Raw genomic sequence first — 16371 nt, 5'->3', positions numbered from 1 at the left:
CCTATAACATTCCCATGACCATCAACAGGACTCACTGCTCCCTCCCCTGAGCTTCTGTTTCTCCATTCATCAAATGGTCTTAACAAGACCAGAGAGTGTTTTGAGGATTAAATAAGGTAGTCTGGGAAGGTACATATGGTCCTCCGCTTGGTGATAACTAAGAACATGAGTCCTGAGGCAGCCGGCCTGGTTTCAAACTGTAGGATGGGGCTCAGTCTCTCCTACACAACAGAGATACCAGCAGGCCCACCTCAGAGTTGGCTGGTAGAGAGCATCAAAAAGCATTTGCTGATATTGTGTATGGAAAGGCTTATTTCAGGCATCTGGCAATAGGCTCAATTAAGAATAATTTCATTTGTTTAATAAACATAATATGCCAGGCACTGCCATAAAAACTTTACAAATGTTGGTTAATTTTCAACGACCCTATGATCTAAGCACAATTATTATGTTTGTTTTACCCACAAGGAGTTGGAGGTCCAGAGAGGTTAAGCAGCATACCCCATGTCATACAGCTAATAAGCATCAGAACTGGGATACAGACTCTGGCTAATAGTGATACTGTGTTGCCCTCTCAGGAACTCAAAAGACAGAAATACAGGGACTCACTGCCAGTCACATCCAGTTATTATTAATATAATTCCTATAGTTAGGGGCACCTGAGTGGCTCAGTGAGTTAAGCATCTGCCTTCAGCTCAGGTCATGATCTCAGGGTCCTGGGATCAAGCTTCACATCTGGCTCCCTGCTCAGTGGAAAGTCGGCTTTTCCCTCTCCCTTTGTTCCTCCCCTGCTTGCACTTGCTCACTCTCCCTCTCTCTCAAATAAATAAAATCTTTAAATATATATATATAGTTCCTATAATTAATATAATTCCTACCAGTTCACTCCTTTGCTCATTGACTATCTCCCTGACTTACTATACTTCTAAACAACTCTAGAAGGGAAGGCATTACAACTCCCATTTCCAGGTAAGAAAACTGAAGCTCAGAGCAGCCTGGAGGGTTTTCTGGGGCACGCAGCTAGGATGCAGATGTTCTAGTTCCCGAGCATTAAGGACTGGGATTCAGCAGCTCCATGCAGTACACTCATCATACTAGAAGACTAGATAGTGAGGCCGGCATTAGGAAAAGCCACCTGAGCCCCAGTGGAAAAGGCACTAAGGGACTCACCTACCACTGTGACCAGGACCGAGGCAGAGCGGGCCAGCTGGGTCAGTGGGTTGGAGGCCATGCAGTTGTAGACACCCTGGTGTTCCCAGGTCAGGGTCCCGATGATTAACTGCTGCCCCATATACACAGTGGTGGAGTGTTCAAGGGTCCATTGAAACTCAGCGCCTGGCTGAGACTCTGCCTGACAGTACAGGGTCAGGCTAGAGTTGAGCTCTGCCTTGACAGTGCTGACCGCCCCAGATGCTGCCCCTCTGGTGATGTCCACTTGATCAGGGCCATCTGTGTGCAAAGCCAAACATCATGCACCCACTCTCTGCTGGTGAGGTTTCCCTTACTGCCCAGTCTGCTTCCACACTGGAAGTTTTACCCCCTTCCCCCCATCTCCATCCCCACCCCTTCTTGAGTCTAACAGAACTTTAGGTTGTAGCCTGGCTCTTCTGATGCCTTTGAAAACGAGTCTCGAGAGAGATGTTCTCTTTTCCTCCTTAGGTGCCACACAGGCAGACTGTAGTCCACGATGTGGACCGGACAAACCCAAAGGAAAACAACATCAAAATAAAAAACAAAACCCCCTACCCTTGCAAAAGCGAACTCTCACCACGGAGCCTCATAATGCATCCAGGCTTCCCAAACTGTTGCTGTGGCTTGTGAACATAGCCCTACATTTCCAAAAACTTCACCATTCTGATGGACTTTTTTAGTGAATTGAGCAAATAGCCCTGTTGGGATATTTAAATGTACATCCCCTTGTTCTCCAAGGTCAGATACTTGCAAATTTCCTTCCTGAAGCCAGAAGGAGATTCCTGGCACCTGGCTCTCCTCCCACACAGTGAAAGAAACAAGCAAAATGGCTGTTGAGTTTCTCATGCAAACTAAGAGTTGAGGCTTTGTCTTATTTAAATTAACATGAACTGCTGGAAAGAAGGATGCAAAGAGTTGGGACTCAGGGGAAGGAGGAAAATCCTGCCCTCATTGCCTGCTAGGCATCCTTTGATATTCTCCCCATCAGAATCCCATGGCCACCAGGATCCCTCAGGGTCTTCCCATCCTGGTGTCAAATCCTCCACACAGCGGCCAGAGGGGCTCCCGAAGTACAAACTTGACACTATCCCTCCCCTGCTCGGAGCCCTCCATGGCTCCCTAATGCCCTTCGGACAAAGGCTGCAGCTGATGAGCTCATTCACAATCTTGCCCTTACAGATCCTTCCAGCCCCACCTCTCACCTCTCCACAACCCTCCACCCCCTCCAGTCTCAATTCAGAAATAAGATCCCACTCAGATGTTCCATCTTTATCATGCTGCCTCTTACTTTAGAGCCTTCACACATTCTCTTCCTTCTCTGGAATGCTCTTCCCTGAGTCTGCTCTACCTAGCTTCCTTGTCCTATGGATCTCATGGTAGAGACCACCTCTCACGATGAGCCTCCCCACATCTCCCAGACTGGTGGGGGCTTCCTTTGGGTTCCCCAAATCCTGTCATCCCGTGGCAGCACTCTTGACACTGTATTTTTTTTTCTTTGCCTGATTATCGACCTCCTCATCCCAAGTAGGCTGTGAGCTCCAAAAGTCATGGCTACAACTTATCAAGCACCCCACATTTGCTCAGCAGAGATGAGCAAAAGAACAGTTTTTGGTTTTATGACTGAAGTGGGAAGTGAAGAAGAGAGCAGTAGGGTACGTAAGCCTCCATATGCCCCATTACTTAACACACATACACATACACATACACATACACATACACATACACATACACATACTCAGTATGTGCTTTTTCTCCCTGCAGGTGCCTCTTCACTTCAGTTTGTGGCCACTACACTGTTTGAATAGCTCAGGCAAACAAACAAACAAATAAACAAAAAAACAACTTTGTAGTCAGTCCCTTTCTCTTTCACTTGTGTCAACAGCAGCAAATCCTGAGTTCTATATTCAAAATGCATCCATGGTCTGATCACTCCTCATTTCCCTGACGGACAACTGTGGCCACCCGGAGAAAGCACCTCACAGACTTCTCACAGCAGGAGTTTCAATAACCCAAGTGCCCAGCCTCTGTGCCCTAAAATCCACTGCTGTCCCTCCCACGGGCTACCCTCTACCTGTACCTGAGTGTATTGGGGAAACAGAGGCAGGCTCCTTCCTGGGAGATACAAGGCTTTCTGACAGTCTTGATGATGTTTCTCAGACTGCATGGTGGGGCTCCACGCTTCCATCCAACCTTCTCTCCCTCCCTCTCTCCTGCTTGCTCAGGGTGGGATAAGCATCTCGGTCACTGGTTCCCCCAGCCTTCCAAGGCCTTCTCCCTACTTTTCTGCACAGGAGCATCCCTCCTACTAAAATCCTTGCATGTCTCATCCCTTTAATTCTGCCTTGGGGTCCGCCTCTCCAAGGACCTGAACAATCACAACACTTTCTAAACCACTTCTGTCTCCCCAGCTTCCACCCCACAGACAGGGCCCAGGATATCCTGTGAAAACCTAATCCTCTCCTCCTTCCCCCTAGAACCTTCTGTTGCTCCCAGTGCCTTCACCATGGCTAATGGAATTTGTCCCCACCCTTTTACCTCTTGACCTCTTCTGTTCTGTCCTCTCCCTAATTTGCCTGTCTAGTTGCCTCAGCCTCCTTGGGTCCCTGTGCCCACTGCTCACCACCCACTCCACATGCTGCTCCCTCCCCCTGGCACTCTCTTCCCTTATCTGCCTATGCAGTTCTGCATGAACACCACCTCCTCAGGGAGGCCTCCCTGATGACTCCACCTAAGACAGTAGCACCTTCCCCTCCCAGCTTCCCCTGCCCCCATGCTGCCTTATGGTTCTCCTCAGCCCCGCCCAACACACCATGTCTCTCCCTTAACTGTTTAGGGTGTGTCTCCCCACTAGAAGGTAAGCCCCACATGGGCAGGTGATTTGTCTTGTTCCATGCCCAGACGTGCCTGGCACAGAACCAGTGTTCAGTAATTGTGGGATGAATGGCTGGAAGGAAGGGAGGGAAGGAAGGGAGGGAAGGAAGGAGGGAAAGAGGAGGACAAGGTGCAGCTTGGGTGACTCACAGCTGATGGTGAGCCTTACGGCCTTGCTTCGTGCCCGGCTGCCCCAATTCCAGACCTCACACTCATAGGGTCCCGTGTCGTCTCTCCGGAGGCCATGGATTACCAGGCTCCTGTTGTTGGCCGACAGCACCAGGTGTTTGTTGGGCAGGAGGGCCTGGCCCCTCAGGAACCACAGGACTCCAGCCTCCTTGTGGGAGGTCTGGCAGGTCAGGGTCACAGAGCTGGCATTTTCCACGAGATTCAGGGTTGGGGGCACAATGTGAGGCTCAGTCAGCATTTCTGGAAACACACAGAGACATAGGGTAGGGGTCAGGAACTCTTCCCCAGTCTCTTGCCCAGGTGGGCCCCATAGGGCTTTCCAGGGATCTATGTTATATATTGTGGGTGGTGTGTGTGTGTGTGTGTGTGTACTTTGCCTATGACTACATTAATGGGAGGTATGAGTGTGTGCTGTGTGGCAATAATGTGAGTATGTTATGGGCTTTCTGTGTACAGTGAGTGTGTGGAATATGGGCATGTTTTGTGTGTAAGTTTGTGTGTGTGTCTGTGTATATGTTTTGTGACTATGAGGTATTGTTCATATTCACTTTGTGAGTGTGCATTGTATGTATATATTCTCTGCATGTGAGAGTATGTTGTGTGTGGTATTGTGTGTGTTATACATATGTGTTGTATGGTGTTCTACATGCTGTGTGTATGACTGCGTTGTGTGTATAGTATATATACACTGAGTATGTGTAATGTGTCAGTTGTGTACATGTGCTGAGGGTATTGAATGTAGAGTATGTGGTGCATTTTCTGTGTTGTATGTGAGGATCTTGAGTGACTGTGATGTGTGTGTTATGTTATATGTTGTATGTATGTTATATGTTGTGGGTGTATATGTTTTACGTGAGAGTGTGTGGTGTGTTTGTGGTATTGTTTGTTGTATATGTATCACATGTGAGATAGTATGTCTGTGTTTTATGTGTGAGTATCTCCTGTGTGTAGTATATGTGTTGTGTGTATGTGTGAGTGTATTGCATGTATGTGTTAGGGGGTTGTCTATACAGTGTGAGCATGTGATGTAGGTCTATGACGTGTTATGTTCTCTGTGTGTTGTATGTATCTGTTGTGTACATGTTATATGTAACTGTTGTGTGCATGTGCCTTGCATGCATGTTGTATGTTGGTTGTGTTGTGTGTTATGTGTATTAGTTGTACATGAATTATGTGTGTCTTGTGTGTGTTGTACAGGTGTGTGAATGTGCTGTGCATATGTGGTTACTACTCACGTGTTGAGATGTGTGAATACTGTGTTAGTGTTTGTATGTAGAGAGAATCAACCCCCCTACCAAGTTTCAGAGAACCAAAGAATGGACAACCCATAGACAGCCAACAAGGTCTTGTGGAAGATGTGCCAAGCCAGGAGCCAGGCCCTTCCCTGTGGTCAGAGACCTATGCTGTCACCAGCCACAGAGGAAATCCCCACTCTTCTGTGTTCTCAACCTCTGGGATACTGGTGTAGCTCTGACTCTCAGAGGAACAAAGGAAACAGGAAAAAGAGGCTTACCAAGGACTCGGACTTCAAGAGCACTCAGGCGGAGCAGGTGGGTGGCAATGTTGGACACCAAGCACCTGTACATGCCTTCATGCTCCTTGGACACAGCCTGGATGGTAAATGTTCTCATCGAGGAAGATGGGAGAGAGTTGTTGAGGAGAAACCAGGAATAGTCAGGAGGTGGATGAGACCGTGTGTCCACCGAGAGGGTCACAGTGGAACCCTCTATCACCTCAACCACCTCCCCGCTGGATATGCCAGACTCCAACTTGATTTCAAATGGGTCAGGACCATCTGGGAAGACAAGAACAATCATAGCAGTAACAATCACATCAGCAATGGCTCTCTTACGGAGAGCTCAGGAGTCAATAAATATTAGTATTTCTCTTCTCCATACCCAAGCTCTGGATCAACTACAAAGGAGAGACAGGAGTCTAATGGAAGTTAAATGTCAGCCTTATCTGTAGGTAAAGCGGGATTTAAGACACACCTAAAGCATACCAGCAAATGCTCTTTCCTTGCCCCTGCCAGACAAGACATCTGAAGGTGACTTAGTTTTAGATATCTTAACTTGGATGTTTCCAGTAGTATCCAAGTAGAGACATCAAACAGTTATACGTCTGGAGTCCAAGGGTAGACAAGTCCACATTGGATGGTTTCTAAAGCTGTGAGACTGAATGAAATCACCAAGAAGGGGGTGTCAGTGAAGGGCTGGGGAGAATGGAAAGGGACTCACAGTTCACAGTCAGGAAGGTGGGATCACTCCTGTGGACATGGAGGAAACCCTGAGCTTCACATTTGTAAATCCCAGAGTCCTCCCGTTGCACAGTGAGGATAGTGAGGTTCTTGCCATCCGTGGACAGCTGCATGCGTTCATGGAACACCAGGGGGACATCTTTGAAGAACCACTGGATGGTAACATTGGCATCCTTGGTGTAACAGTAGAAGGTCACCTGTTCCATCTGCTCTGTGGCAGTGTTTTGGCTGATTGAAATGGTGGGCTTGGCCAGCAGTCCTGCACAGAAAGAGAGATAAGGAGACAGAGGAGGACCAAGAAAAATGTAGCCACAGAGAGACCCAGAGAGTCAAGGATGGATTGGAATTGCCAGAAGACACACGAGCTCAATGCCTGGGCTCAAATGCTAGATCTACTGCTCATTTTAAGTGTGGTCATGGGCAACTTATTTCCTCTCTCTGAGTCTTCATTAAAAGGGATTGTACAAATAAAGCAGAAGGATCTGGGATATGACAATGGGTCAATTAATATCAGCTTTTAAGGAGAATCACCTTTGTAACAGGGATGCCAGCCAGATCCCAGTGCCTACTTCTTAGCCAACCTTTCCCACCCACAACCATGCTAGCCACAGTCCACCCCTCTACACCTGCCCCAGTACACTTGATTTGACCAACCAGTTGTTGCCAGACCCTGGCTGGGCCAATCTGATTGGTCTCATTGGAACTTCGAGTATGGAATCCTAATGGTGATTTAGGTATGAAGGCAGGGATCAGAAGGATAGCTTTGTTTTCTGTGTCCACATCTATGAATCTGCCATGAGTCTGAGTTGCCCAGGGGGTCCCAGACATAGATGGAACAGCATCCTTCTCACCTTGGGTGGTGGTAAATGGGTTGGTATCAAGGGTGAGTTGGGCTGCAGCTGGTAGACTCCACATGGTCAAAAGTGAGGCTGGTGGGGAAGAGGGAAGAGGCATTTAGGGAGGAAGAGGTGTGTTGGAGGTCCAGTTATGGTCTCCATAAATATAAGGGGGTCTAGGTCATGGATGTGGCACTTCACCCTGACAAGCTGGACTCCTAGCCACTACTCACTCACCATGTGACTTGTGGCATGTTTTTAATCTTCTTGAACCTCAATCTGTCCAGCTGTAGAATGGACATAGTATCTATCACCTGTACCCCAGGGTTGTTGTGTTGGGGTAATGAATACTGGGAAGCTGGAATTGGGCCCCTGAGGGTCACTGTGCTGTCTCCAATGATTCTCACCCTAGAGGAGATACATAATCAGTCTCCTCATTCCTCAAGAGGGAAGAGATGTGCTCAGACAGGAGTCACTTTCCAAAACCATTATAGTAAGCGGCAGAAGCCAAACTTGAACCTGAACTGCCAGCCCCTAAAGACTGTGTTCCTCACACCACATAATTCCTCCTGTCAGGGACACCTGGGTGGCTCGGTGATTGATCCCAGGGTCCTGGGATTGAGTCCTGCATCAGCAATCTACAGAGAGCCTGCTTCTCCCTCTGCCTGTGTCTTTGCCTCTCTGTGTCTGTCATGAATAAATAAATAAAATCTTAAAAATAATAATTCCTCCTGTCAGCCCAGGGATGGGCACAGAGCTTATCCCTGATTAATGGGAACTTCTATTATCTCTGGTGGGGGAAATTAACCTTTGGTACTTCCGCAGACTTGCCCTCGGGCAGAAAGGGAACAAGATAGCAGAAATTGTTGGTTTTCCATCTGTCCATTCTACATTTGTGGAGGCTTGAAGAGACTGTGGGCATGAGTGGGGACTCCCCCAACCCCCGCTGCCATGATCATATGCAGCTGACATTGACACCCCCCACCCCTCCCGTCAGCCCAATTCACAGAGGCTGACAGCCATGTTTCTCTCCAGCCCTAACTGGACCCCAATCTGGCCTGAGTCCTGCCCCATTCCCTGCTCAGTCAGTGGTTAAGGGCATGGGCTCCCCGGATATTCGGAAACAAATATTGAGTCTAATGTTTCCTGGCTCTGATCACAGGCAAGGGGGCTCTCTATGTGCAAGCCTCACTTTCTTCACCAGCAAAATGGGGAAAAGAGAACTTAGTTCATCGGGTTGCTATGGGGCTTGATGAGATATTCCAGGTGTGACATGTTTAAAACAGTTCATAGTTAAGTGCTCAGTCACTATTATAATTATTTCCATGTTTGTATTTTCTGCCTGCAATAGCACTAGAAGTTAAATCCACAGGCTCAAAGCCTGCATGTGAATCCCAATTTTATCATTTTATTTTTTGGCAAGTGATGTCCTCTTTGAGAGTCTCAATTTCCCCATCTGTAAAATGGAGTAATAATAGTTTCCACCTCATATGACTGTCATAAGGATAAGAGAAAGACCACGAGTGAAAGCATCAATGGTGCGGTGCACCTCATCACATGCATCTGAAACCTCCCTCTGCAGAGAGCCTTTACCTAACCCCTTCCCTCCTGCCTCCTCCCCACAGGGTCCTGCCTTGTGTGCACAGGAGGGAAGCAAATTCTGCAGAGAAGGTGATAACTGGCAGCCCCTCAGGGGACTCCGGAGCTCCTGTGGCCTGCCAGGGTCAGCCAGGGGAAGGAGCCAAGTCTCAGGGCCACACAGCAAAGCAAGGCTGAATTTTGCACACTACCCATTGCAAAATCATTTCTTTGCCCCAAAATGCTTTTCTTATCAAAATAGTCTCATTTCTTCCTTTTGCTCAGAGACCCTAAGCATCAATTTCTCATCCATCCACTGTCCTGATTGAGGTGTGACCTGGCCACTTGGGACTGGCACATCCTCCCTCCACCTGTCTGTGTTATGTTCCAGCTCTTTCCCTCCAACCCCCCCCCCCAACGACTTCCCCAAATCTATTTCTCTGTATGTCTGTATACTTTTCTTGCTGTCCCTTTGGCTGTCATTTCACTCCTTCTCTTCTATCTGACCCTCCCTGTTCTTCCCTGGGCTACCTCTTCTTCTGTCATTTCCACTCTCTGCCTCTCTGTCCCCCTATTTCTCTCTAGGTCTCCGGTTCTGTGGTTCCAAATCCACCTCTCTCTGTATATATGTCATTATCTCTGGTCTCTACCTTTGTCGATCGCTTTTGTATTTGTTTTTATTTCTCTGATCTTAATGTCTCTGTGTCTCTTTTGTGTATGTGCATGTGCGTGTGCGCACGCACATACACACACACACATGCACACACACCATCCCCACACCCTCTGAAGGGAACAGCGCACTCACCTGCAAGCAGGATTCCCACCCAGTGGTGGCCCCACAAGTCAGCGAGCCCCATGGGTCCTGGCACCTGACCAGCGTGCCCTGGCTTGCACACACAGACAGACACTGTCTTCACTCCAGCTCTATCCCTTCAGCTCCCTCTTCTTCCCCTCTGCCCTGCTGCAAACTCACTTTGATGACAGTGGCTCCCAGGACAGACAGGGGTGGTGGTGGCAGTGGCAGGGAGGAACTTTGGACCTACCTCCCCACCCCTCACCCCAGGGCTCTCTTTCCTTCCTCTGTCCAGCACACAGAACAAGAGCCCTAGGAATCTGGGGTTTCCACCAGGGTGGAGAAGGATAAAGAAATCCCTGCCTTTTGGCTGAGTCCCCTCGAGAATTATGTCTCCCTCCTTGTAAGCTCTTTGCCAGGATGCAGAAACAATTCAGGGAGAAGAGGTGCCAGGGAGGGACAACCACAGAATGTTAGAGTTAAGTGGACAGGAACAGAGATAATGATAGTCAATAGTAATGATAACAAAACAATAATGGTGGCTCCCGGTTGTTGAGAGCTTAATAAAATCAGACTCAGTGCCAGGCTCACTGTAAGCAGTTTGGAAATATTAAGTGAGCTGAAAGGATACTGGTCATAAACAAAAAGCAGGAAGCACAGAGTGAGCTGGGTTGGGAGAACCCTAGGGGGTGCTTGACCCAGCCTGGGGACAAGAGACAGGGAGGGCTTCCTGGAAGAGTAGACATCTGAGCTGAGACTTGAAAACACAGTAAAGGTTCAATATAGGAGAATTGCTTTTATTATTATTATTATTATTATTATTATTATTCCCTTTGGGCAAGACAAGCTGTTGGTCTTTGGGAGCACCCAGACGAAGATTTACTATAATCAATGGGGTTAGGAAACAACCATTAACAACCATCAATCCATGTATTCATTCATTCATTCATTCATTCATTCATTCATTCATTCCCTCCCTCCCTCCCTCCCTCCCTCATTCATTTACAAACATTTCCTGAATTCCTATTCTGTGCTGAAACCTGTGCTTAGTAGCACTGGGAACACAGTAGTGACCAAGACATCTCCAGGCCTGCCAGCACGAGCTCACAGTCTTGTAGGGTAGACAGACCTGTCCCCAGTCAGTGCCAACTTAGCATGCTGGGGAGGCCCAAAGGAGGAGCCTGACCAGCCTGGAGGTCAGGGAGGACTCCTGGAGGAGAGGACATCAAGCCTGAGACCTAGAAGATGCAGGAGTGGGTCAGGCGAGAGTCTGGTAGGCAGAGGGGGTGGCATGTGGGAAATTGCTGAGTTTGAGACACAGAAGGAAGTTCAGGTGGCTCTAGAACAGAGGAAGTGAGGGGGTGGGTGGTTCAGGTAAGGCTGAGAAAACTCTGAAATGATTACCTAAAGCAAGAGAGGTACCTTGACATCACTGGAGGGAGAGCTTGGTCACCCAGCTGCCTCGGCTAGTTGCTCATCTGGGTCTCATTCTTGCCACAGGCAGAGCCACCAAGTATCTGCTCCAGGGACACATGAGGTTGAGCAGACTGGCTCTGGAGACAACCTGCAGAGGTTCCAATCCTTGCCAACCGTGCAGCCATGGGCATGTCAATTCACCTCCCTTGTGACCATTTTCCTCAGCTGTTAGAGGGGGTGGGGATGGTTTTGCCACTTCAGAGGCTCCAGGGCCATGAGCGGGAGGCTCCTGTCTGAGTGATCCACGCCCCAGCTGTGGTTTGTCGGGAAAGTTACGTCACCCCTATGAGCTTCCATGCCCCATCTGCAGACTGGGACAAACACGACATTTGTGAGCTTGAAATGATTTAATGCTGGGAAGGTGCCTGGAACAGTGCCTGGCACAGAGTAAGCATTCAGTACGAGTGAGTCTCCACTAGGTGTGGTGACTGTTGTGACAGCAGCTCCTGTGAGGAAGTACACACTCACTCAGCCTTTCAACACGCATGTCCTGAGCACCTCCTGGGCCTGCCCTGGGTGCTCAGGACAAAATGGATGGAAAACCCGGTTCCAGTGCCCAGAGAGATGATAAGCAATAAGCATAATAAATAAGTAAGTTAAGTGGAATATCAGGAAGTAATACAAGCTGTGGAAAAATGAAAAGTCAAGTAAGTTAGGGACATTATTATTCTGTCTCATGTTAAGACCACTGAAGCCCACGGAGAGGAGATGACTTGCCTAAAGTCATAAGGCCTATCAGGCCCCAGGTTCTGTTCTACCTGGCTCTTAACCTCCATCTCTCCTGCCTCCCAAGGTCCTAATGTGGTTTCTGGCTGCCTCCAGCCTCATCTCCTCTGTACACCCAGATGATCACCCCAGCACACTCCCACTGTCTGTGTGGTTCCTGTGCTAGGCGTACCTGGTGCACGTGAGCCAGTATTCAAGGCCTCCATCTATCCGTCCTGTTCTTCCCAGGATTTCTCGGTCTTCTCGGTCTTCTCACTTCTCACTCCTCCACCAGATTTCCCTTGATTGCTCTTCTCAGTTCTGCTTGCATCCTGAGACTCTCTCCTCTCCCTCCCCTCTACCCCACCCAAAGTAGGCAGAGCCGCTGCTGGAGTGGACTTCTCAAATCTCCTTCATATGGGAGCAGGGTTTTCTCTCCCAAAATCCCCTACCCACCCTCCCCATGGCAGGTTCTGTTTTCATGCCTCAACAACAAAGAGGAATTTCCTGGGCCCTGCCCTGTAAGTACAACTTCCACTTTGTTTCTGACAGGTGAAAATAAACCCAGGGCCCTTCTGCTCCCCACACCCTCACCTAGCAGCCTTATGCAGGCTGGTTCAAGGCTGTATCTTTCCATGTGTGGCCTCCACTGACCTCCCAACTCATACTGCCTCTCTATGGCTGCCTCCCACCTTCACACAGAAAAGATATATTTGGCCCTAGTATGTGCCAGGCCCTGTTTTAGGCGCTTAGAGCACATCAGCTAGTGAAACAAGTACGAACCTCTGCCCTTAAAGAAACCACGTTTTGGAGTGCCTGGATGGATCAGTGATTGAGCATCTGCCTTCAGCTCAGGTCATGATTCTGGGGTCCTGGGATCGAGCCCCACTTTGGCCTCCCTGCTCAGCCAGGAGTCTGTTTCTGGGTCTGCTGCTCCTCCTGCTTGTGTGCTTTCTCTCAAATAAATAAAACCTATTTAAAAAAATCATTCTTTATGCAAGAATGGGCAGAGGGGAGAGACAATAAGAAGGATACGTGATAAAATAACTGAATTATCTATGATGTTAGAAAGTGGTGCATGGTATGAGGGATCAGGGCAAGAGGTCAGAGTGACAAGCAGGAATGCAGAACCCAGGACAACATTGGGAGACTCACCGAGTCTCAGGCAACAACTTGAAGGAAGTGACAAGGTGAATCAAGAAAGTGTCTGGAGGCTCCTAGGAATTAATTCCTAGGGAAAAAAATGGAGCCAGGGTTCCAAAGAACTATTCCCTGCTTCCTATACTTAAATAACTGTGAGTTCCCTATTGCTGATCATAACAAATCACCACAAACTTGGCAATTTAAAACTATAGAAATAGAGGGGGGCACTTGACAGGATGAACCCAACTGCTTGGAGTTTTAAGACTGAGCTCCCCCTTCCCAGCTGTGGGCCACCCTTGACTCCGGAAGCCTCTCCCTTAGTCCTTGCATGAGAGACCTGCATCTCAAGGCCAGCAATGCACGAGAAATCTCTCTCATGCCTGGAATTTCTCTGGCTTTTCTTTCTGCCATAGCTCTCTACTGTTTCCACCTGGAAAAAGTTCTCTGCTTTGCTCGGCTGTGCTCCACGGGGCCCATGTGGATAATCCAGGCTACCTGCCTATCTTTAAATATGTAACCCTAATTACATCTGCAAAGTTTCTCTTGCTATGTAACACAACATACTTACAGATTTGTAACATATTCATAGATCCAGATGTGGGCATCTATTCTGCTTACCACCATCATGTGATGCGAGGGCTGGATATCTAGAATTGAGGCAGCCATCTTGAGACCGTGAGGTAGAACACTGGAGAGGATATTCAACAAACTAAGGATGGAGGGATGGACAGAAAGATTTCACTGAGCCATGAAATAAGCCTGGGGCACCTTGTAAAGTAACAATTATGGTTTTTGCAGCTGAATGCCTCCCACTTGGTACCCTGTTCAGTCACCATTGGAAATGTTCCTTTGAACTGCTTACCTTAAGATCAGAACCCTGATCTTTTAGAAACTTGGGAGTTTATGGTGGCTTGTGTCCTTTGTCTTAGAAGATAGTAAAACTTGTGAAACTTACTTTGAGAAGGAATCTACTCAATATTATTACTCCATTTAAAAAGACATTTCTGTCTAGTTCCATTCTATTCTCTATGGAGAAACTGAGGCCCAGAGGGAAGAGTGAAGTTTTTCTCCAGTCATAGAGCTGAGTCTTCTTGGAGCACCTGGCACATTCAATTTTGTACCACTGACTTTTTGTGCCCACAGTGTAGGAAAAGCAGGAGAAGTATAAATGAGAAGAGAAAGGATATCGTATACAAGGACCCAGGCAATGCAATCCTAGTATCTCAAACCATGATTGGAAAAATCTATAATGGAGAACCTCTACACACACACACACACACACACACACACATCATTCTGCACCACCAGGGCCACTATACCATACTTGTTGCCATGACTATAAATTTCTTTTTTTTTTTAATCTTTAAAGCTTTGAGTTTATTTTATTTGCCAACATATAGAATAACACCCAGTGCTCATCCCATCAAGTGCCCCCCTCAGTGCCTGTTACCCAGCATGACTATAAATTTCTAGGGCAAAGATAAAAAATTAGCCCACAGACATTTGGATATTTTATTGAGCTCAAGATGCTCAAGGGCATCATAGGAATGGACACATCACTTCTCAGCCACAGTTCAAAGGAGGAAATTTTCTCAGAAGCTTCTCTAGCTCTCCCTTGGCCACCAGGATAACTTAACAATTTCCCAGTCCTGCCCCCTCCATCACCATAACAGTCTGGATCCCAACACACTGAGCATGAGCCATGACTTCTAGAACCTGGGCACCACGAATTAGATAGCAAAATGTTTCAGATCTTTTTTATAGCCTGTTGCGTATACAGGATGCTTTAAGTTTACATTAAGATCATGCATCAGGGCGCCTGGGTGGCTCAGTTGGTTAAGCGTCATGATTGGCTCAGGACATGATCCTAGGATCCAGGGATGGAGCCCCATCAGGCTCCTGCTCAGTGGGGAGTCTGCTTCTCCCTCTCCCACTGCCTGCTGCTCCCCCTGCTATGCTCTCTCTAATAAATAAAATCTTTAAAAAGAAAAGACCATGCTTAAACAATTTTATAAGTTACCTAGTTCTTATCCAGCAACAAGGAAGAAAAGAGTTCCCAATCTTCCGTACTCAAGCCAGCCATGAAAACTCCATCTGAAGAAGATGGTGGGGACAGGAAAGCATGGATAAGGGAAAGAGTGAGCTCTGTGATGGGAAAGTGAGAGGCCTCCAGGAATTGTAGCATGTTAGAGACAAACTGATGACGTGAAGACATTGGCTAAAATTGCCAAGGACCTTGTTCACACTCCTGTATGTCCTTTGAGAAAGAGGATTGAAGCCTGGAATTCCTATTTGGACCATGAATTTTAAAATGCAATTCCACTCTGGAACTGAGCCACACAAACCGTGGTTTCTATAGAGTAAGATAGATGATATGGAAAGAAAGAATGCAACATGGAAGGGGGTGTTCTTCATCATTACACTTCTTAATTGATGGGGAAAATGCTGTGGAGGTAGTCAATTAGCCCACATGGTATGTCTTACTCATCATGGAAACCTCAATGCATTTTTTTTAAACAAAAGTGATTGGGACATGATTGCAATCCTCTACTTTACTATGCAAATAATCTCAGATCTGTTGCAATAGCTGGCCTCTGCCACAAGCCTCAGTTTTTCCTCTTGGCTTTGTAAGGATTTGGCACCTCTGGGCAGGGTTTCGAAGGATATTTCCATGTGGATGACATTTCCACCTCTCTGAAAAAATAAGAAACTTTAAAGGACATTATTGGCCAGAAGTAAGAAACATTTCACAATATTTTGATGAAGTCCCAATAGCTTATTTTTGCTTTTGTTTCCCTTGCCTCAGGAGACATATCTAGAAAGAAGTTGCTACCTGTTTTATCTTTCATATTTAGATGTATGATATATCTGAAATTTAAAATGTTGTGTGCAGTGAGGTAGAGATGAAAATTATTTTTTCATATAGAGACCTAATTAATCAGTATCATTTATGAATCATTTATGAATAAAATCCTTACCCTCACCATTAAATAGAAAGAAAGAAAGAAAGAAAGAAGAAAGAAAGAAAGAAAGAAAGAAAGAAAGAAAGAGAGGGAGGGAGGGAGGAAGGAAGGAAGGGAGGAAGGAAGGGAAGGAGGAAGGAGGGAGGGAAGGAAGGAAGGAAAGAGGAAAGAAGGAAGGAAGGAGACAGAAAAAAAAAGAAGAGAAAAGAAGTGAAGCCTTGGTCAACCCTATCCACAGAAGGAGATTTCTGTCCAGCTTCCACAATCCAGAAATGTCTCAGCATCCTCTGACTGTGGGACAGACACCTGGTTCTTCACTCAGGGTCAATGGTCCTCCCTCCCTCCAAATTCTTTTTTCTCTCTAAAATT

General features: G+C 47.2%; 1 protein-coding gene across 5 annotated transcripts in view; it reads right to left on the bottom strand.

The window, feature by feature from the left end:
- Positions 1-16371, bottom strand: part of CEACAM20 (CEA cell adhesion molecule 20) — an 82435-nt gene that overhangs the window by 11010 nt on the left and 55054 nt on the right. The window contains exons 1-7 of one of the 5 annotated variants that reach the window (XM_035712507.2): positions 12090-12262; positions 11138-11502; positions 7360-7437; positions 6489-6767; positions 5765-6046; positions 4213-4491; positions 1171-1449 (exon numbers count right to left, since the gene is read on the bottom strand). In XM_035712507.2, the coding sequence (XP_035568400.2) occupies positions 1171-1449; positions 4213-4491; positions 5765-6046; positions 6489-6767; positions 7360-7423 (1183 nt within the window). In that variant the 5' untranslated portion in view covers positions 7424-7437; positions 11138-11502; positions 12090-12262. Of the gene's footprint in view, positions 1-1170; positions 1450-4212; positions 4492-5764; positions 6047-6488; positions 6768-7359; positions 7438-7581; positions 7794-11137; positions 12008-12089; positions 12263-16371 lie in introns of those variants that run through there. The other 4 variants (XM_025424717.3, XM_049109433.1, XM_049109435.1 and 1 more) reach the window with 4 other exon arrangements.

The sequence above is a fragment of the Canis lupus genome, chromosome 1 (genome assembly GCF_003254725.2).
Source record: "Canis lupus dingo isolate Sandy chromosome 1, ASM325472v2, whole genome shotgun sequence".
Classification (NCBI taxonomy): Eukaryota; Metazoa; Chordata; class Mammalia; order Carnivora; family Canidae; genus Canis; species Canis lupus.
This window is presented reverse-complemented; position numbering and strand designations above follow the sequence as displayed.